This window comes from Salmo trutta, chromosome 29 (assembly GCF_901001165.1).
Source record: "Salmo trutta chromosome 29, fSalTru1.1, whole genome shotgun sequence".
In the NCBI taxonomy this organism is placed as follows: Eukaryota; Metazoa; Chordata; class Actinopteri; order Salmoniformes; family Salmonidae; genus Salmo; species Salmo trutta.
This window is the reverse complement of record NC_042985.1, coordinates 21,780,870-21,802,745: the sequence shown is the minus strand read 5'-3', so window position 1 is coordinate 21,802,745 and position 21,876 is coordinate 21,780,870. Positions and strand designations below refer to the sequence as shown.

The following is a 21,876-nucleotide window of genomic DNA, read 5'->3' as shown; positions in this document are numbered from 1 at the left end:
GAAAGTTTTCCTACCTGCTCTGTTTATTTCTAAGATCTCTTCTGGTGGTTCTTGTGGGGCCAGGGGCCATGTGTCGTCCTGCGTGCTGTGGTGAGGTGAGGTTACCTCCGACTTACAGTAATTGGGGGAGCCCAGAAGTGGGGCGCGGGGGATATGCTTGTTCTTTTTCTTTGGTAACTTCTGCTTGGCCATCGCCAGGGAGTAATACATCCCAAAGTTATTGACAATAACAGGCACTGGCATGGCAATAGTCAGCACACCAGCCAGAGCACACAGCGCTCCCACCAGCATGCCAGACCATGTCTGAGGGTACATGTCTCCATAGCCCAGGGTTGTCATTGTCACCACCGCCCACCAGAATCCAATAGGAATGTTCTTGAAGTGCGTGTGCTCGCTGGCTCGGGGGTCATTGGGCTTGGCACCAATCCTTTCAGCATAGTAGATCATAGTGGCGAAGATGAGCACACCCAGGGCAAGGAAGATGATGAGGAGCAGGAACTCATTGGTGCTGGCTCGGAGTGTATGACCCAGGACACGCAGTCCCACAAAGTGCCGAGTCAGCTTAAAGATCCGGAGGATCCGGACAAAGCGTACCACACGTAGGAAACCCAGTACATCCTTAGCCGCCTTGGAAGAGAGCCCACTCAGCCCCACCTCCAGGTAGAAGGGCATGATGGCAATAAAGTCGATGATGTTAAGGGTGTTACGGAAAAACTCCAGCTTGCTCGGACAGAACGTCACTCGCATTATGAACTCAAATGTAAACCACAACACACAGACCCCCTCAATATAGGTGAGGAAGACCACGGTCTCAGTCTCCTGGTAGACCCGCGTGCTGTTGTCCAGCGGGTCAATTTCCGTCCGGTTGATGATGGGGTTGAAGGCCTCGTGTGTCTCCAGGCAGAAGGTGGTGATGGAAACCAGGATGAAGAACAGGGAGGCGAAGGCTATCCACTGCAGGGGAGAGATGAGAGGGAGGGAGAGAAGGAGGGAGAGGGAAAGAGAGAGGGAGAGATTATAAGCGAGGGAGCTTAGAATACAAACGTGAAGGAACAGAGCACTAGAACACCCCCACAGCTCTCTTCAGTTCTACAACACACATCTAGGTCAGTACTCTTAACTGAGTGTCACTTGAAAGGGCGTACACCTAAACTGTGGTGCTTCACCGGTAAGGGAGTTGTTAGTACTGGTGGGGCCTGGAGGGAGGAGGGGAGGGACGGAGGGGGATGTTATGTACTGTACAGGGGAAAGCTTGTTTCTGGGTCAGCTTTTGCGCCAGCACTTAAGGTATTATTTCCGTGAGGGCACTGTGTTCACCATGGCATCTGGCCCAAACGATAACATGTGACGGTGCCACCTCATCAATTTTAAATGGTGTTTTAATGCATAGTCCTTAATGTATAGGGCGCTATACACTGCTGCCCATAGATTAGGGCTGACAGCAGTGCTGCTGCCAGAAGAGGCTGATTGGGTTGCATAACTCCACTTAATACCACTGGACTATTAAAGCGATGTTCCAGAACTATTGAATAATTTCAGCCAGTAGTTTTGAAAGTGGTGCTCATGAGCCAAAACAGGTCCCATTTTTTTGCCTACTACATCATCCAATTCGTGTGATATGTTACGAATCCAACTTGTACACTTGTACACTAAACAGGTCCAGGTCTGAGAGGAGGCAGGCGCTGCCAGGCACATACACAACAACCACAGTACAGTAGTGATAGAGCCAGGGTCCTACCTGGACATGAAGGGCTTAGTGATTCCATTATAGAAGAGCAAATTACAATTAGGTTATTTTTCTAACACAGTTCTTTTTGTGCATGGTACATAACTTCCAACATCCTTGACTTTTAACAAACTGAGCCAAAGCAATGTCAATATAAAGGGTAAATCAAATTGATCTTTTCAACTCCAAACAGTATAATACAGGCACACCTTACAACCCTGATACTCACAATAACAACAACAACCTCTCGGGAGAAAGGATTCATTGACAAAAGAAGCACACTGGGGTGTTGAGAAATGAAGTGGTCTAGTTAACCACCAGTGACTGTTGAGAGGCTTGTATAATGGAAAAAGGCCCCAAAAAACATATTCTAGTTAACCCTTTACGCTTAAAGGGGTGGCAGGGTAGCCTAGTGGTTAGAGCATTGGACTAGCAACCGCAAAGGTTGCAAGTTCAAATCCCTGAGTTGATGAAGTACAAAACTGTTGTTCTGCCCCTGCATAGGCTGTCATTGTAAATAAGAATTTGTTCTTAACTGATTTGCCTAGTAAAATAAATAAAGCCTATGCAGTGCCATTTTCCAGTAGGTTTCATTCAGGGTAGTAAATGTACCTTGTGTTCCACTGATACAATCAGAGACAGAAAAGACAATACAGACAGTCTGACTGATGCATTAAATTGAGAGAAAGTCATTACTTTTAAAGAAACTGTGCTAGAGCGATTCACTATGATAAGGTCTATTGTTGTTGAAGGCTTTGCAAGCTGCAGGCCCTTCTGCAATGTGTGCTAATGAAATTGATAAAAGGGTACATTAGACATGCCTCCTCCACCCGCCTGATGCAGCAGAGGCCTGGAGATGACGGCACACATGACAGGGAGGGTGACGTCTGAAAGACGAAAAGCCCACTGCGATTTCTTTCTTAGAAACACACACATTCATTCACACTCTCACTCTCATTCTGACACACATGCAACACACACTAGCCATTGACAACCACGACAACCACTGCAGCAACAACAACCACAACCACAAAAACACTTCAATCCACAAGTGTAAATGAAATTCAATGACTTTGTTTTCACACTCTGACTGTTTCCATCTGTCCTGTCATCCACATAAAAATAACCTTCTGGTTGGGTTTCTGAAATGAAGACAGGTTGTGGTAAGGCCAGAAGGAAGCGAAGAGAGTGTTACTGTCCTTGTCACCACAACATTTTCTCTCACAAGCCCAGCAAAGGTGACAGACTTGCTTCCATTATTTCACTGGTGTGAAAATAGATCAGCAGCATCCCTGGATGGACTTAATTACTGAGGCCTGTCATTGGACTGAGAATGAATACTAACTGCTGTCAACTTCCTGTGCAGAATATCCAACATCTAAGTCCATGTTACATTGTTCTCAGAACATCCAACATTTTCAACTATCCGTATCAATACAGCAACATCGTTATTAATAACGTATGATATGCAGCTGTAAGAGGAAAACCTGGAACATTGGAAAAGTATCATATTGTTCACTAATGAAGGAACTTGAGCCGTTTACACAAATTCCATGAGTCCAATTGAACTCTCCAGAGAAAGGAAATGAAACAGCTATCTTTGAAAAACGTTGACTAACCTTTATGTTTATTCCATGACTGGCTACAGACTGCTGGTACGAGAAACAGCAGTGTAATATAGATACAGGAAAGGATCAACACATCATTGAGGAACTTCTAGACAGAGTGGTATAATGGTATGTGCACAATTTGTATCCTAAATGGATTCTCTAAAAGCTTTATATTGAGACAAACTTCTAATCTCATATTACAATACATTAAGCAAACATGAGAGTAACCCTTCCTCGTTCTTACCTCTGACCTGCAGCACAAACAACGTGTGTGCATGCATGAATGTGTCTGAGCGTGTGTGTGAGAGCACGTGCTTGTTAGCATGCATGGCTGAGTGTGTAAACATCATCCAAGGCAGATTGTGATGTATTTGGTGGAAAATGCTAGCAGAATTATATTTTCCCTGGTGTTCTCAACAAAACATGTATCAGCAACATTTACAGAAAACTAATGAGTGAGTGTCTTACTATAAATGAGAGGCAAAGTGCATTATAACACACTCATGTGAATTACTGTTTGTTGTCATGGTTTGGGTGCGGGGGTGTTTCCGTAATAGATGTGTGATTAGCTTGTTGAGTTGTGATAAATCAGTGTTACAGAAAGCCAGGAAGTCATTTGAATGAACCATTAGGGAGTCACATTTCCACCACTGTAATAGGCAAGTCAAAATAACCCAAAATACATGACATACAGATGTAAAATCTTAATTTGAGCTAATTTGCTACAGCAGGAAGATAATCCTTCAGAAACAGGAAATTAGAATTATTATGTGGATTATAATTAATGGACATTTTTGTAAGGTTTGATACATTTTTCGTAAGGGAAAATCAAGTCTGAAATTTCAAAGTGGAAATGACAACCTTCAGAAACCAACTTTAAACCTCAACTACACTACAAGTTTTTAATGTCCTGCATTGAGGGAAAGCTCTCCTGCAACAGGGGGATCAAATTAAGATCCTTTATCTGTATCATTCTGTTTTGGAGCAAATAAGTATTAGAAGTGCTGAACATGAGACATTGTCCTGTTTGCATTACAGGTGAAGGAACCGCCTTCACACAGGACTACCTACCTGGAATCCCATGCACAGAATTGACGCCGACCCAAACATAATGTCTACACTGCAGACTGACCAGAGCAAGCAAGCATTTGCACTGCATCTCTCAGCTCTGAGAGAGTGGTTCTTTTCCCTTTGTGTCTGGGCTGGCAAGTCCTCACCCTTCAGTGGGAGGGAGCCAAGGACAACGCTGAGTTTATAACTGAGAGTATAACCTTCCTCCAAGGAAACCAATCAGCAGGCCTTTCTGTCAGAACACATCACACACTCATCAGAGATGGTTATAGAAGCCATACCTTTGGGAAATAAACACCCAGCAGCTTCACTACCAAGCCTCTGCTACATGGAACTGAATTAACAACAACACCACTAAATAAGAAGCTTAATGGACAGAGATTAATAAAGATAGAAAATGTGACCATGATAAATACTGTATGTAAGTCTAAGTGTGACACTGGCAGTGTGCTGTACCTGCTAGTTTAAGGACACAACCACTGAGCAGAATACTGCATGGATATTAACATTCAATATGGAATTAAATCAATGGTATTGAGCACAAAATATTTGGATTTGCTGTGGGTTCTACTCTGCAAATTGTATTGGTCGCATACACATGTTTATCAGATGTTCTTCCGGATGTAGCAGAATGCTTGTGTTCCTAGTTCCAACAGTGCAGTAATATCTAACAATACACAACAACATCGCAAGCATGTCGTTTGTTTGAGAGGATGCATTGAGATAGTAAATACACAATGTAATTAAGTTAAAAGGCTGCAACGTAGACTGTGCCACAGAAAGTGTGTACATGTCAAGTATATCAAATGCTTAATCAGGAAATGTTGGAAGTAAGTTACAGATGTAGGATCTTAATTTGATCACTCTTTTGTTGCTGAAATGCAAACTTGTAGTGTTTTTTTGTATTATTAATAAGGCTTCTAAAGTTTGGCATTTCAGACATGATTTGCCCTCCCGAAAAATGCATCAACCCCTGCAAAAAATGTCCATTAGCTATAATACACATAATAATTAAAATCTCCTGTTGCTGCAAGATTATTTTCCTGCTGTAGAAAACTGGCTCAAATTAAGATTCTATATCTGTAGATGCTTCAGTCACAGTGCCATTGTAAGTGTAGGAGACAGCATTAAGTCAACGCTAAACAAAATAAAACTGCAACCAGACCCTTCTCTCCTACAACCCTCCCACACTCTCCATCTCTTTTAGACTCGTGCATCCTAGAGATGAAAGCATGTCACGTTCTCTTATGTAACAACCTTTCCCTCCATCCATCTGCCTGTCTCTGTGCTTACTGTATGCGTTTGTGACAATGTATTTGCATTGCCTGTTTATGAGTGTGTATTACATGCAGTATGTGTAATTATAGATAAATACTTATTTTTTTATATATAGTGAGTTTTATTATGTAAAGTGTATTTGTTTGAGTTTGTGTTCCTAAATGTTATTAGGCATGAATCTGCATGAGAGAGAGGAGGGAAAACATGATAGGTGCCGTGTGGCTCATTTGGTAGAGCATGGCACTTGCAATGCCAAGGTTGTGGGTTTGATTCCCACAGGGGACCAGTGTGAGGAAAAAATTATGTATTCACCTTATTTGTTGGATATGTAACAATGATTTACTTAACGAACAGTAAGATATTTCTGTCCTGCTAATGCTGTGATTTATGGTCTCCACTCTAGCACCCTGCAGGGAAGGTTAGAAGTGACTAAGCAATCTTGGTTTCAGCTATATAAAAACTATGCATCGTCTGTGAAAGCTAGACTCTCAGCCTAACAGTCAGTCGAGACTGGTGGGCTGACGGTCTCATTTTTGCAATAATTAATCGATATAAAATAAAGATGATTGTTTGAAGAAATTACCAAGACCAAGTCTCTCTCAGTACTGAATTTCCACGACACCAGTACGAACCAATATGAAACTGTATGCACTCACTACTGTAAGTCGTTCTGGATAAGAGCTTCTGTAAAGTAGAACACTGGGGACCTTTTCACATGCTGATGATGAGGGTGGACAAGGTTGTTTTCTGTGAATCAAGGAATGTCTCTGTGGGGTTAAAAAAAATCCTGTTATATTTACGGTAACATACTGTACCGTTTTCTTCAGTAACTTACAGGTAACTGGCTGCCAGTAAATTACCTTAAAAACAACATCATGTTTTTTTTACCGTGTAGGGATCAAGTTACAGGCCTTGCCTAATAATTGTCCATCTACATTTTAGTACATGAGATGCTTAGCCTTTGTGTGAGTGCCCTTGCAGATCTAGAAGGGCCTTGACTGACAGTTTAAAAGCAGTGTCAATAACTAGACACATCCCAATATAACTACCGACAACATAAACAGCTAAGGCCTCATTTACAGTTGGCTCAGCCCCTCCTGTATCATCCTGTATGTGTTTTGGTTTTGCTATATTGATGTGAATATTAATGTGAATATTGATGTGTTTGATGTGTATTGATGTGTATACAGGGCTCATCTGTGAAAGAGACTTTGGTCTTAGCATGACTCTTAACTACAATAAAGGTAAAAAATATATTTATATTAATCAAGGAAACATTTTAATCAGCGGCTGATATCATAAGTGGCTTTCATTCATTAAAAAGTATATTATATCGCCAATGAACGAAACTAATTCTATACAGACAGTCAAGTCCAGAAACAAAATTCATATAACATACACATTTAGTGACAAGGTCATGCAAATGTGAAAACGACTACATTGGTTTTCTCTCCAACAAATCAACAAATAGCCTACATCAGATCCTTTATACTGTAAAAAGGAAGTCATATTGAACTGATTGATTGAACATTTGTTTGGAAGACATTTGTTAGCACAGTAACAGCCATTGGTAACCATGGTATGCATCCAAGGATGAAATGCTTGCTGGCTGTTTTTAGTTTTAGGTTGTAATTAGATTACCCTGTCAGAGTATGATCTGAGAGTGCCAGTAGAGACATTAGAGACATTAGAGACAGTAGAGACAGTAGAGACAGTAGAGACAGTAGAGACAGTAGAGACAGTAGAGATTGAACATGTGCTGCTGAAGCTGTATGATGCCTCAGAATGCTGAGTTAGCTCAGAGCTCCACCACCACCTCCCTCCCTGCTCCACTCACCTACTGCAGTCTCAGATGGGAGATAAAACATGAAAAGGTTATTGCTATGAAACAGGCAATCCCACTTAACTGATTTTCTGTATTACCGTGCACATCGGAAATAGAGAATGTATATGTAGCATTTACAGCACTATAATGAACTATACAAATCCATTCATACATAAACCACAACAGATTGAGTCATCTGAAACTATAGGAAGAAGAAAAATGAGAACTTGCACATCTTGAATATATATTCTTCAAGCCAGCCATGTACAAACACCAAAGTCAAAGCCTTTACTAAAAGCGTCTATCAATTAGTTTGGCTCTAAGTTTAGATAATCTAAACACTTCAAATAACGTGACTTGATAGTGCCAACACATAATGTGGCTCTGTTCCAACTGTTTCAATGCCTTGCTTTTGGTAAATTACTCACATCGACTATGAAAGCCTCTATTTTGATGAGAGGACAGAAATGATAGAGAATGATTCTTGAATTATGTATACTAACTTAGCTCAATAGCCCTTATGATTACTGAGACTCAAGCACCGAGGTGTAACATACTGTAACATGAATGACAGTATATGTTGGCAGACTAAACACCATAGTAAATGATGAGATACAGAAGGGATAGCAATAATTGAGCATTATAAGGAAGCCGTGGTCAGTGCTTCATCATGCTATTCAATGGCCTGGGTTTAACGCCTGCTCTCTCTGCTTATGGACTCCCCCGGCAACAAACACACCAAACATTTGCCTTGGCCATGTGTGTCAGTGATCCCCATGCTCAGTGCCAGTGTGCCATTCCTCATCATCACGGCTGCCCACACCACTCACACAAAACATTTACATTTTAGTCATTTCGCAGAAGCTCTTATCCAGAGCGACTTACAGTTAGTGCATTCATCTTAAGATAGTCATAGTAAGTACATTTTACCTCAATAAAGTAGATAACAGCAAAGTCAGAGCTAGTAAGAGGGGAAAATCAAGTGCAAGAGTTAGATCACAAAATGCTTTTTTATTTTTTAAATGGGGCGAGGTGAGGAGGGGGTGCAAGTGGGGGGGGGGGGGTGCTGTGGGATTATTTAAGATACTCTTTGAAGAGGTAGGGTTTTCAATGTTTTTGGAAGATGGGCAGGGACTATGCTGTCCAAGCTTCAGGGGAAAGCTGGTTCCACCATTGGGGTGCCAGGATAGAGAAGAGTTTGGACTGGGTTCAGCGGGAGCTGCCCTCCCGTAGGGGTAGGAGGGCCAAGAGACCTGATGTGGCAGAACGGAGTGCTCGGGTTGTGGTGTAGGGTTTGAGCATAGCCTGAAGGTAGGGAAGGGCAGTTCCTCTTGCTGCTCTGTAGGCAAGTACCATGGTCTTCTAGTGTATACGAGCTTTGACTGGAAGCCAGTGGAGTGTGCGGAGGAGCGGGGTGACATGGGATAACGTGGGAAGGTTGAACACCAGGCAGGCTTCAGCGTTCTCTCCAGAGGGGAGATGTCAAGTGCCTGGATTAGGACCTGTGCCGCTTCCTGTATAAGGTAGGCTCGTACTCTATGAATGTTGTAAAGCATGAACCTGCAAAAGCGAGTCACTGCTTTGATGCCACTAACAGTCCGAACAGGTGCATAGACACTAAACAGGAGACAACAACCCACAATTCCCATTACAAACACATAGGACCTTCAATCAGAGGCAACGAGGAACAGCTGCCTCCAATTGAAGGCCAATCCCAATAACCTAAACATAGAACTAAACAACCTAGATCTAACATAGAAATACACTAACCTAGAACATAACCCAAAAACCCCGGAACACTCTAAACACACACCCCTCTACATAACACATAGCCCAACAAACCCCGAAACCCTCTAAACAAACAAAACCCCTGCCACGTCCTGACCAAACTACAATAACAAATAACCCCTTTACTGCTCAGGACGTGACAGCAGAACAAGTGAGTGTAACTTTCCTCTCTGTTTTGGCAGTGTAATGGTGGCATGAGAGGCCTGTATTCTGCCTCGATATTTGCCCCAGTTTGAGTGCTTTTAGCTGGGTGCCTCATTCCTCTCTGCCTGGGAAATCAATTATACAGGAGCGCAGGGACAAACCCCAGTGCTTTTTAAGGGGTGTCATGCTCCACTCCTTTTGGGAGAAAGAGCTGTGTTAGATATCCCAGTGACCAGCTTTTGATTGGTTTGTGCATTTCCCTACTGGAGTTGGACTGTGTCGATGTGTATCATGCACATGCTCACCTACATGTTCATAATGTGTTCATACAGTTACACATGTGAACCTCAATGTACTACAGCACGCCACATGGTAGACTAAGAGCAGGTGTTGTTTGATAAAGCAAAGCAATATGTCCATCTATCTCGGCCACAGCCCTCCAGACGAGCCAGTCTCTGTGTGGATCTCCTTAAAACCTAGATGACTTCCTGTTAAAGTGTGGCAAGGTTAGCCACGCAGCATGTCTTTTGTGTAATAGGATGCCTCCCTCTATCTCTCCATTAATTACCAGGGTCTGTGCCCAACTAATTCATGCTAATCGCTCCAGCCATCTAAGGAGCAACCAGCCTTGCTATGTTCAGTTCTGCCTGGATCTGTTACTCACTCTGTGGTGGTTAGAAGCTGCCATCCCAGCCACACTGTCTCTCTAGGGTGATTACGTAGACGTATAGCTACTTTCCAGGTAGGTGCACTTTTAAGTAGAATGGATCTCCTTCTAATCTCAAGAGCAGTTTCATCCCAGATAGCTGAAGGTCATGGTAGCTGACAGGGTGTCTGTATGGTCAGTAGGCTCCTCACGTTAAAGCTGACACGTCCACTTTAAAAGCCTAGCATGATATTGATTTCAAAGCTCTCCCTCCACATAAACTCACTGCTGTGTTTCTTATGTGACGTGGAGTGATACATTACAACCCACAGCCATGGCTGAGTGAAAAGAAACCTCCCACCCATTCCCATCCAGCAGCTCCCACTTCCACTTCTAACCTGAACAAACCCACATCTACCCTACCTGTCCCAAAACCCCACCAAACTGCATTCAGTCATGCACTTCCTTCTCTCCAGCGGCACAAAGTTATTTCTCATCGTCCTTACCACTGAAACACATGTTTAACTTAAGTATTTATTTACATCCTTACATGAGCAGCAATTTGATCGATCGATAAACTAACCTAAATGATTTGCCCTCTCACAAATCCAGGTAGTAAGGGCCAAGTCATCAAAAGTCCAAGGGCACAGGATGCCTCAATGTCCCCTTTCATAAGTAGGATGACTAGTAGTTGTAGCCACGTGTCTGAATTATGGTCAGTCTAAGTTCCCTCAGATTGCCTTCCAAACTAAAGACAGGTTAATTTAATATAGTGCTCACTGGGAGTATGTGAGAGTATGTGAGCCATGTCTGAAAGCAACATGAGTACCACTGCACTAATATCTGTCCACAAGAACGGTTGGTAGTGGTACAGACATCTAGTTATACAAGCTACACCTGCTTCACATACAAAGGTACTGTATGTAACTGCATTTACTTACATCGCCGCTACATTGGCACTGCATTAATCACCATGTAATACCTAGGTAATAATTCTGCTTGTCAAGTGGGATATAGAGTGGAAGAGTAACATGTCTGCCAGCAGGGCAGGAGGGTGTATGAGGTGGCAGAAGTGAGGTTGGGTGTTTATTAAGAAAGGTGATAATGAGGTCCTTCTTGCCACCTCTTCTGTCACCCAGCACCAACAAAAGAGACTCCAAAGGGGATATAAAAATCTGATTCTCTCTCTTTCCTTTCTTCCTTCTATATATATATTATTTACACAGGAGGAAACCAAAGTTACTGGAGCAAAAGATAAGCACAGACGGTCAACATGTTTTTCCTCTGAGATCAGTGTTGTGTTTGCCCCTGCTGACCAAAATTGGGCCTAATGAGGATTTAATAACAACTAATCGATTCCCTGGCTAGCTCATCTCACATAATTGGTCAGTACAGCAGGATTGTCACAACAAAATAATCTTGCTGCAACAGGATTTAAACGTTTACTCCATAATGTTGTTTGATCGGCTGTTAGGCTAATAGCTGACCAAATTTAGGCTACATGAAATGTGCAATACTGTTAATATAACCGTGTGTTAGTGTGGGTTTTCAGTGAATTTATGTAAATCACAAAGCTCAACTGCATTTCCTGCGGTGCAGGAAAATTTGCAGCAACATAAGCAATCAAATTAAGATCCTACACCTGTAGCTTCACGTTTTGCACTCACAATGCTCTGTGAAGGCCCTATGGTGTGTCTGTGTACACTGCATGGTCTCTATGGTCCATTTGATCTCCAGTTGCTAAGGCACCGGGACATGGTCATTCATAGTAACTCAACAATTTACTGTCACAATGAGAGACTGAGAATGAGAAACAGGTAAAGAGAGTGAGAAAATGGGAAGGAGGCTATATGAGAGAACCAGAGTGTAGACAATACACTTAGCTAGTGGAAGAGAGAGGGTAGACTATACTGTTACTCAACCCTGCACTATTGTAATCACTGCCCCTCAGGAGAATTGAGAGGTGCAAAAGCTGGAGTCAAGCCAGTATGCTCCAGTCTAAACGAGTAAGCAGATGCACTTATATACATTGATCTAAGCATTTATGGAAATTGACAAAGCCATAGCAGAGGCTATTGCTTGCACTTACGTAATTTGCAAACTGCTCAGTCTCTGAAGAACAGCAAGGGGACCAATAACTAACCAAAACGTAACACATATGCTGCATAATGCATATTGATTGATTGACCAGTTGATTGATTATAGATACATTCTGAAGATGTTATACTCTAACATGTTGTATCCTGTGCTGAGCCAGGGGAGGATGGATTTCTGATCCCTGCATCTCCGTCCCAGCTGTCTCAGGTCAGTGGGTCAGGATCCTGTTGGGTCAGTAAGAGACTACTTTGAATTGTTTTCAAGTGCAGCTAAAAGGCATTGGGAATGGGAATACCAGGTGTGATAGGTGTTGTTGTTCAAAGCTAAGTCGAATTGCAAGGAGAAGAGACCGAAAGGTTAGACAAAGCTAATAATTAGGTTATAAATGCAGACATAAGCCTACAGAACCACAGACAGCTCCAAACAGGCAATGTAATGAATATGCAAAATCTGTAGGAGACAAATATATGTAGGACTGTACACACATCCGTGTTCTCATTAAAAACGGTGAGGGGCATTTAAACAATTAAACTCTCATTATAAGTTTTCTTTCATCTAGTCCTCATGAGGTAATTCATAAGACCTCACATGGTCTGAAAGCAGGGTGGCTGCATGTTGCATAGGCAATGCGACAAGACGCCCAGAATGCACATGTCGAGAGTGAGCGTTGTGCATCATCACTTAGCGATACGTTTGTGTGCTGGTGATGGAGCCATTAAAAGGGAAATCTGTAGTTCAAACAATAACAAAGCAGCCACCCCATCACTGTTCTGGTAAACAGCTGAGAGATGGGGCTGGAGTAATGTAACCACTTTGAAATTCATAGACAGGGCTATGGATGCAAGGTCTGACCATTCATGATATCAACATTTTAGAGGCAATACAGTGTTTGTTTACAATTGACCAGTTTAACAATGAAGTAAAACAAGCTTATATTTTGGGTTCTTATGGGCTACGACAGTTGAACTACGCTAATCCGGTATTTGTAAGTTATATTATTCAATAATCAATGGGTATATGTCATTCATTTAAAAGTCAAAAAATGTATGTGCCAACTTCAGATTTCAACTTTAAGCTTCAAATCCAATTAATATTCACGAGCCTTATTAGTACGCTACTATGAACACAATTTTTTTGCGTGAACGTTGGATGAGCGTGAAAGGAACTATGTTAAAGCAAATGTCTCTCTTTCACACACACACATGCACGAGCACAGAGAGAGAGATTGTAAAGCATTGTTTTTTCAGGCTAGTAGTAGGCCTATCTAAACTTTTATTGACTCAAGATGACTGATTCCAACCCTTACTTACCCTTGCATATTTAGAAGAATAGGGATCCTCGAAAAGTGCCCAAAGCAACCGCTGCCAACGTCGCCAATGCCCCCCGGATTTGGCATCTGGTCCATCAAGAGCCAACCTATTGATCATTCCCAGCGTTTCCTCATCCCCATCCTCCTCTGAATTCTCGGGGGGGCCACCCCCAAAGCTATCCAATGCCTCCTCGGCCTCTCGATGTTGCCGATAAGTCATCCAACAACATGGTTCCACGTCGGTCTCATCGATACCCCAGAACGCCAACTCCTCCTCGTACAACGGGCCGCAAACATCTGCAGGGCAGTGCAACTTCCCGGTCCTATAGTAATTAAGGATGTGGGCAAACACACCCGGGTGCCGGTCAAAGAAAAATTCTTCAATCTTGGGATCGTAGTCAAAGTGACTGTGGGCTTCCGGCTCGGCGAGCCAAGCTAACCGGGTGCCCGGTAATGTACGAAGGGTGCTACGGTAGGTCTGGTGTCTGATACCTCCCACGTTAATCACAATACGATCGTTCTCGTCGCCTTGTCCCATTGCGTCGCTTAGGCATGTCTCAAGCAGGTTCCAGTCATTATATTGCAAAACATGTGCGAGGCAACGCAGTGAGATCTGGCCGACGCATGAACTCGAGTTGAAAGAGGAAAAGAGAAGGCAGATTTCTTACCGACTTCTTTTATTCAGCTTGCAAAAAAGCACAGGCTCCACTCAAGCTTTCAAATAAATCCCAACTTTTAATAATACCAAAGAAAGCAATGCCTCAACGGATGTTTGATATAGTTGCAAGGTAGGCTAAAGCAAGAAGCAGCCTGTGGCTGCCCCAGAAATATGCATGGAAAAAAATCTAAATGTTCATGGTTAGGCTACATCACAAAACCAAAGATGAACGCCCCTCCGAAAAGCGTTGATGAAAAAGGTGTGTAGGCTATGACTCCATATAATGAAAACCTAGTTCCAAATCCACGCCGTCTTTTAATTAGGGAAACGTACAGTCCTTGTGGCATGCAACGAAAGATGAGAGCTGTGATGCTGAACGGACAGCACCAGTCTCTCTGAGCGCACACTCCTCACACTCCCTCCCTCTCCTCTCTCTCTTTCATCATCCCCCTCCCACTGTCTTTGAGACAAGACTCTTGCACTCCCTAATCCCTTGTCTTTCTTTATATTTTCCTCCTTGAGCAGGACTGCTACAGAGAGATCAACATTGATCCTTGACAAGATGAGACTTTACATGTTCTGTGTTCGATAATGCTCCTGAATTCCTATATGCCTAAAACACAGATCCTTGAATGAGTGCCATTGCAACTTAATGTGTTCTGTTTAAAATTATGTTCACAGGAGAATGAGGAGAGAGCCTGCAGTATATGCTGTATACCATGAGGCAGGGTTGCACAGACTCCTTGTCATGGTTTTGTAAAGTACATTAAATAACATTAATTGGTTGGAAAGGATGCACAGGTGCATGGACCTAAATTGATGAGGGGTGTGTCTGGGACAGCTGTTTTGGCTCTGTCAGCACCATGGACAGGTCACATATGGGCTTCCACACAGGTGAATCAACTACATGACAACACACTTATTTTGAGATTGAAGTTGAGTCAAGTTACTATTTGTGACAGTTAGTGCTCATATATATACAGTACCAGTCAACATTTTGGACACACCTACTAATTCAAGGGTTTTTCTTTATTTTTACTATTTTCTACATTGTAGAATAATAGTGAAGACATCAAAACTATGAAATAACACATATGGAATCATGTAGTAACCAAAAAAGTGCTAAACAAATCAAAATATATTTAAAATTTGAGATTCTTCACAGTATCCACCCTTTGCCTTGATGACAGCTTTGAACACACTTGGCATTCTCTCAACCAGCTTCATGAGGTAGTCACCTGCAATGCATTTCAATTAACAGGTGTGCCTTGTTAAAAGTTCATTTGGGGAATTTCTTTCCTTCTTAATGCCTAGTTAAGTGAAGGTTAAATAAATTAAAAATTAAAAATGCATTTGAGCCAGTCAGTTGTGTTGTGACAAGGTAGGGGTGGTATACAGAAGATAGCCCTATTTGGTAAAAGATAAAGTCCTATATTATGGCAAGAACAGCTCAAATAAACAAAGATAAATGACAGTCCATCATTACTTTAAGACATGAAGGTCAATCAATCCGGAAAATTTCAAGAACTTTGATAGTTACTTCAAGTGCAGTCGCGAAAACCATCAAGCGCTATAATGAAACTGGTTCTCATGAGTACCGCCACAGGAAAGGAAGACCCAGAGACCCAGAGTTACCTCTGCCGCAGAGGATAAGTTCATTAGAGTTACCAGCCTCAGAAATTTCAGCCCAAATACAATTGAAGTCGGAAGTTTACATACACTTAGGTTGGAGTCATTAAAATTTGTTTTTCAACCACTCCACAAATTTCTTGTTAACAAACTATAGTTTTGCAAGTCAATTAGGACACCTACTTTGTGCATGACACAAGTAATTTTTCCAACAATTGTTTACAGACAGATTATTTCACTTATAATTCACTGTATCACAATTCCAGTGGGTCAGAAGTTTACATATACTAAGTTGACTGTGCCTTTAAACAGCTTGGAAAATTCCAGAAAATGATGTCATGGCTAATTGATAGGCTAATTGACATCATTTGCGTCAATTGGAGGTGTACCTGTGGATGTATTTCAAGGCTTACCTTCAAACTCAGTGCCTCTTTGCTTGACATCATGGAATAATCAAAAGAAATCAGCCAAGACCTCAGAAAAAATATTGTAGACCTCCACAAGTCTGGTTCATCCTTGGGAGCAGTTTCCAAACGCCTGAAGGTACCACGTTCATCTGTACAAACAATAGTACGCAAGTATAAACACCATGGGACCACGCAGCCGTCATACCGCTCACGAAGGAGACGCGTTCTGTCTCCTAGAGTTGAACGTACTTTGGTGTGAAAAGTGCAAATCAATCCCACAACAACAGCAAAGGACCTCATGAAGATGTTGGAGGAAACCAGTACAAAAGTATCTATATCCACAGTAAAATGAGTCCTATATCGACATAACCTGAAAGGCTGCTCAGCAAGGAAGAAGCCACTGTTCCAAAACCGCCATAAAAAAGCCAGACTACGGTTTGCAACTGCACATGGGGACAAAGGTCGTACTTTTTAGAGAAATGTCCTCTGGTCTGATGAAACAAAAATAGAACTGTTTGGCCATAATGACCATCGTTATGTTTGGAGGAAAAAGGTGTAGGCTTGCAAGCTGAAGAACACCATCTCAACCCTGAAGCACGGGGGTGGTAGCATCATGTTGTGGGGGTGCTTTGCTGCAGGAGGGACTGGTGCACTTCACAAAATAGTACGGCAAAAAAATGTATGAAATGAATTAAATGTATCCATTCACTACTGTAAGTCGCTCTGGATAAGAGCGTCTGCTAAATGACTAAAATGTAAAAAATGTAGATGGCATCATGAGGATGGAAAATTATGTGGATATATTACATTTACATTTTAGTCATTTAGCAGACGCTCTTATCCAGAGCGACTTACAGTAGTGAATTCATACATTTAATTAAAAAAATGTTCGCACTGGTCCCCCGTGGGAATCGAACCCACAACCCTGGCGTTGCAAACACCATGCTCTACCAACTGAGCCACACGGGACCATATTGAAGCAACATCTCAACACATCAGTCAGGAAGTTAAAGCTTGGTCGCAAATGGAGTCTTCCAAATGGACAATGACCCCAAGCATATTTCCAAAGTTGTGGCAAAATGGCTTAAGGACAACAAAGTCAAGGTATTGGAGTGGCCATCACAAAGCCCTGACCTCAATCCCATTGAACATTTGTGGGCCGAACTGAAAAAGCGTGTGCGAGTAAAGAGGCCTACAAACCTGACTCAGTTACACCAGCTCTGTCACAAGAAATGGGCCAAAATTCACCCAACTTATTGTGGGAAGCTTGTGGAAGGCTACCCAAAATGTTTGACCCAAGTTAAAAATGTTAAAGGCAATTCTACCAAATACTAATTGAGTGTATGTAAACTTCTGACCCACTGGGAATGTGATGAAAGAAATAAAAGCTGAAATAAATCATTCTCTATACTATTATTCTGACATTTCACATTCTTAAAATAAAGTGGTGATCCTAACTGACCTAAGACAGGGAATTCTTACTTGGATTAAATGTCAGGAATTGTGAAAAACTGAGTTTAAATGTATTTGGCTAAGGTGTATATCAACTTCCGACTTCAACTGTAATTGCTTCACAGAGTTCAAGTAACAGACACATCTCAACATCAGCTGTTCAAAGGAGACTGCGTGAATCAGGCCTTCATGGTCAAATTGCTGCAAAGAAACCAATAGTAAAGGACACCAATAAGAAGAAGAGACTTGCTTGGGCCAAGAAACACGAGCAATGGACATTAGACCGGTGGAAATCTTTTTCTTTTTTTATCGCTGTGTGAGATGCAGAGTAGGTGAACGGATGATCTCTGCATGTGTGGTTCCCACCATGAAGCATGGAGGAGGAGTTGTGATGGTGTGGGGGTGCTTTTCTGGTGACACTGTCAGTGATTTATTTAGAATTCAAGGCACACTTAACTAGCATGGCTACCACAGCATTCTGCAGCAATTCACCAACCCATCTGGTTTGCGCTTAGTGGGACTATCATTTGTTTTTCAACAGGAAAATTTCCCAACACAACTCCAGGCTGTGTAAGGGCTATTTGACCAAGGAGAGTTTTGGAGTGCTTCATCGGATGACCTGGCCCCCACACCGACCTCAACCCAATTGAGATGTTTTGGGTTGAGTTGGACCGCAGAGTGAAAGAAAAGCAGCCAACAAGTGCTCAGCATATGTGGGAACTCCTTCAAGACTGTTGGAAAAGCATTCCGCATTCCTCATGCATTGATGTCTGCACTATTATTCTACAATGTAGAAAAGAGTAAAAATAAAGACAAACCCTTGAATGAGTAGGTGTGTCCAAACTTTTGACTGGTACTGTATATATAAGCTACTTATACGTAGAATACATATAAATAGTATACTCATATACAGTTAGTGGCCAGTTTTTTTAGGTACACCCATCTAGTACCAGGTCGGACCCCCGTTTGCCTTCAGAACAGCCTGAATTATTTGGGGCCTGGAAATATTGCTCAATTGGTATCAAGGGACCTAACGTGTGCAGGAAAATATTCCCCACACCTTTACACCACAACCACCAGCCTGTACTGTTGGTACTTATACATAGTATACTTATGTGGAAAAAGTACTTATGTGGAGAGAAGTATGTATATTATGCAGTACAGACACTGCCCTCTTGTGGCCTCTTGTGAGTTGAAGCAAAAGCTATTACGGGCAATTTTAATTGTGCCTGTTCAATCACGTGTTAAAACAGCTTTCAAGACCATATGAGTTTATTAGCTTACAGACAGCATCCATAACCTTATCAACATTAGGATACTCCAGATCAGTGATCGGATCTTAGACTGGTCTCATCTATTGTCTAGGAAAGGGTTCGCCAACTGGAGGCCCGCAAGCCGAATTTGGCCCACTGGTGGTTTTATTTGGCCCACCAAATTTTCTGAGCTACAACAACAACAATTTTTTATATTTTTATTTTATTTTATTGTTGGACATAAAAGACTGTAAAAACACCAGGAAATCATCTCCAAGTGATTTAAATTCGGGGAATTATGTTCCCAAGTATTCCCACACATAACAGAGAGACACTTGATTGTATACAAACAAATGTAACCAAGGTTTGAAATTATTATGTTTTAGTCAAATATTATATCTGTTTCAGCTTCTTGCGGGAAATTTACAGTCTGCAAATTATGTTCAGGCACCCCGACCAACCACTCAACAACAAAAAAATCGTCCTGCATTTTAATCTAGTTGATGATCCCTGGTCAGCCTTTGAAATGACTACTGATTGATGGAGCAGTCATTATCATATCCCCAGGACCATTAAGGACGCAACTATGACCCACAAACACACAACTTGAAGAGTGTTGCATATAGTATGCCCAGCTATCCTCTTCATACATGATTCATGAAAAGTACAGTAAAAAATGTCAGAAAACATTCATCCATTAAAATGAAGATATAGTACAGTGCTGACACCCAATGGACACAAAACAGCAATACATGGACAGCATAAAGCACCATCTGGAAGATTCCCTGCTGTTCAATTGTTATTTCAATATAACCAAATTGTAATTTATAAATGACTATGAGTGTCACGCCCTGACCGGGTGAACTCAGGTGTTTTGGGTCAGGGTGGTTTATGTTGGGTGGTTTTCCTGTGTTTGTGTTCTGTTTTGCGTTGGAGCCTTGTGTTGGCTCTATTGGGGAGTATTTCTATGTTGGTTTCTGTCTTCCCAATCAGAGACAGCTGTCGCTAGTTGTCTCTGATTGGGATCTCATTTAAGTTCATTTTCCCCCACGCTGTTCGTGGGGAATTGTAGTTTGCACTGTGTTTCGTTTCTCCTGTGAAACTGTCACCATCTGTCGTGTTTATTGTTTTTTCGTGTACATCATATTTAAATAAAATGATGTGGAGCACGCAACCCGCTGCGTATTGGTCTGACAGTGATTTCGAGATATCTTCCGATGAGGGAGAATACGAGGAACGTGACAGAATTCCCCACCGAACCAGGACCAAGCAGCGGGAGGAAAAGGAGCGCGAGAGAAAGGAGTTCTGGACCTGGGAGGAGATCATGTCGGGGAAAGGACCCTGGCGGACGGACTCCCAGGTCGAGGAGGAAAAGCCAGCCGGTAGACGGAGTCGCAGGCGGCGGTCGAGGAAGCCCGGAAAACAGCCCCAAGAAAATTTTGGGGGGGGGCTAATGGGGTGGTCCGGTAGGGCAGAGGAAGAGCCCAGACCACTGCTCTCGTGGGGGATGACGGCGGAGGAAGAGACGAGGATGAGGCAGTTGAATGAGGACCTGCAGAGGGAAGATCTGGAGGAGGAGCCCTGGTATGCGGAGTTGCGCGCTGTGTCGCCAGTGCGCCCGCACAGCCCAGTGCGTCCGGTGGACAGACCCAGCACATGCCGTGCTAAGATGGGAATCCAGCCGGGACGAGTGGCTAAACCAGCTCCACGCTACAGGTCACCTATACGTGTTCACAGTCCTGTCTGGCCCGTCCCTGCTCCCCGCACCAAGCCCACGGTGCGTGTCCCCAGTCCTGTCCGGCCCGTTCCTGCTCCCCGCACCAGGTTAGTGGTGCGTGTCCCCAGTCCTGTCCGGCCCGTCCCTGCTCCCCGCACCAGGTTAGTGGTGCGTGTCCCCAGTCCTGTCCGGCCCGTCCCTGCTCCCCGCACCAAGTCAGTGGTGCGTGTCCCCAGTCCTGTCCGGCCCGTCCCTGCTCCCCGCACCAGGTTAGTGGTGCGTGTCCCCAGTCCTGTCCGGCCCGTCCCTGCTCCCCGCACCAGGTTAGTGGTGCGTGTCCCCAGTCCTGTCCGGCCCGTCCCTGCTCCCCACACCAGGTTAATGGTGCGTGTCCCCAGTCCTGTCCGGCCCGTTCCTGCTCCCCGCACCAAGTCAGTGGTGCGTGTTCCCAGTCCGGTCCGGCCCGTTCCTGCTCCCCGCACCAGGTTAGTGGTGCGTGTCCCCAGTCCTGTCTGGCCCGTCCCTGCTGCCCGCACCAAACCAGTGGTGCGTGTTCCCAGTCCGGCACGGCCCGGGTCCGGTCCACCGGTGCCCAATCCTGTTCCGGGCGACAGCTCCGCTCCAGAGCCTGGGCATGCCTCTCCACAGTGGTCCAGTCCGGGCCAGAGGGGTAGGGCTAAGGGGGAGGCGGGGGGGAGAACACGCCCGGGGCCAGAGCCTCCACCGAGGGTGAGGCGCCCACCCGGATTCCCCCCCCCTAATAGACTTAAGTTTGGTGCGCCGGGAGTACGCACCGTTGAGGGGGGGGTACTGTCACGCCCTGACCGGGTGAACTCAGGTGTTTTGGGTCAGGGTGGTTTATGTTGGGTGGTTTTCCTGTGTTTGTGTTCTGTTTTGCGTTGGAGCCTTGTGTTGGCTCTATTGGGGAGTATTTCTATGTTGGTTTCTGTCTTCCCAATCAGAGACAGCTGTCGCTAGTTGTCTCTGATTGGGATCTCATTTAAGTTCATTTTCCCCCACGCTGTTCGTGGGGAATTGTAGTTTGCACTGTGTTTCGTTTCTCCTGTGAAACTGTCACCATCTGTCGTGTTTATTGTTTTTTCGTGTACATCATATTTAAATAAAATGATGTGGAGCACGCAACCCGCTGCGTATTGGTCTGACAGTGATTTCGAGATATCTTCCGATGAGGGAGAATACGAGGAACGTGACAATGAGCTAGTGTGACTGCCTTACTCTATCCCCAAATCTAAGCTTGTATTACTA

At 43.5% G+C, this 21,876-nt stretch overlaps 1 protein-coding gene across 3 annotated transcripts in view; it reads right to left on the bottom strand.

Annotated features, from left to right (window-relative positions):
- The window catches only part of LOC115167132 (potassium voltage-gated channel subfamily C member 1), a 32,207-nt gene extending 17,701 nt beyond the window's left edge, over window positions 1-14,506 (bottom strand). For all 3 annotated transcript variants that reach the window (XM_029721241.1, XM_029721242.1, XM_029721240.1), the window contains exons 1-2: window positions 13,496-14,506; window positions 15-954 (exon numbers count right to left, since the gene is read on the bottom strand). In XM_029721241.1, the coding sequence (XP_029577101.1) occupies window positions 15-954; window positions 13,496-14,032 (1,477 nt within the window). In that variant the 5' untranslated portion in view covers window positions 14,033-14,506. The remainder of the gene's footprint in view (window positions 1-14; window positions 955-13,495) is intronic.
- Window positions 14,507-21,876: the final 7,370 nt, after the last annotated feature.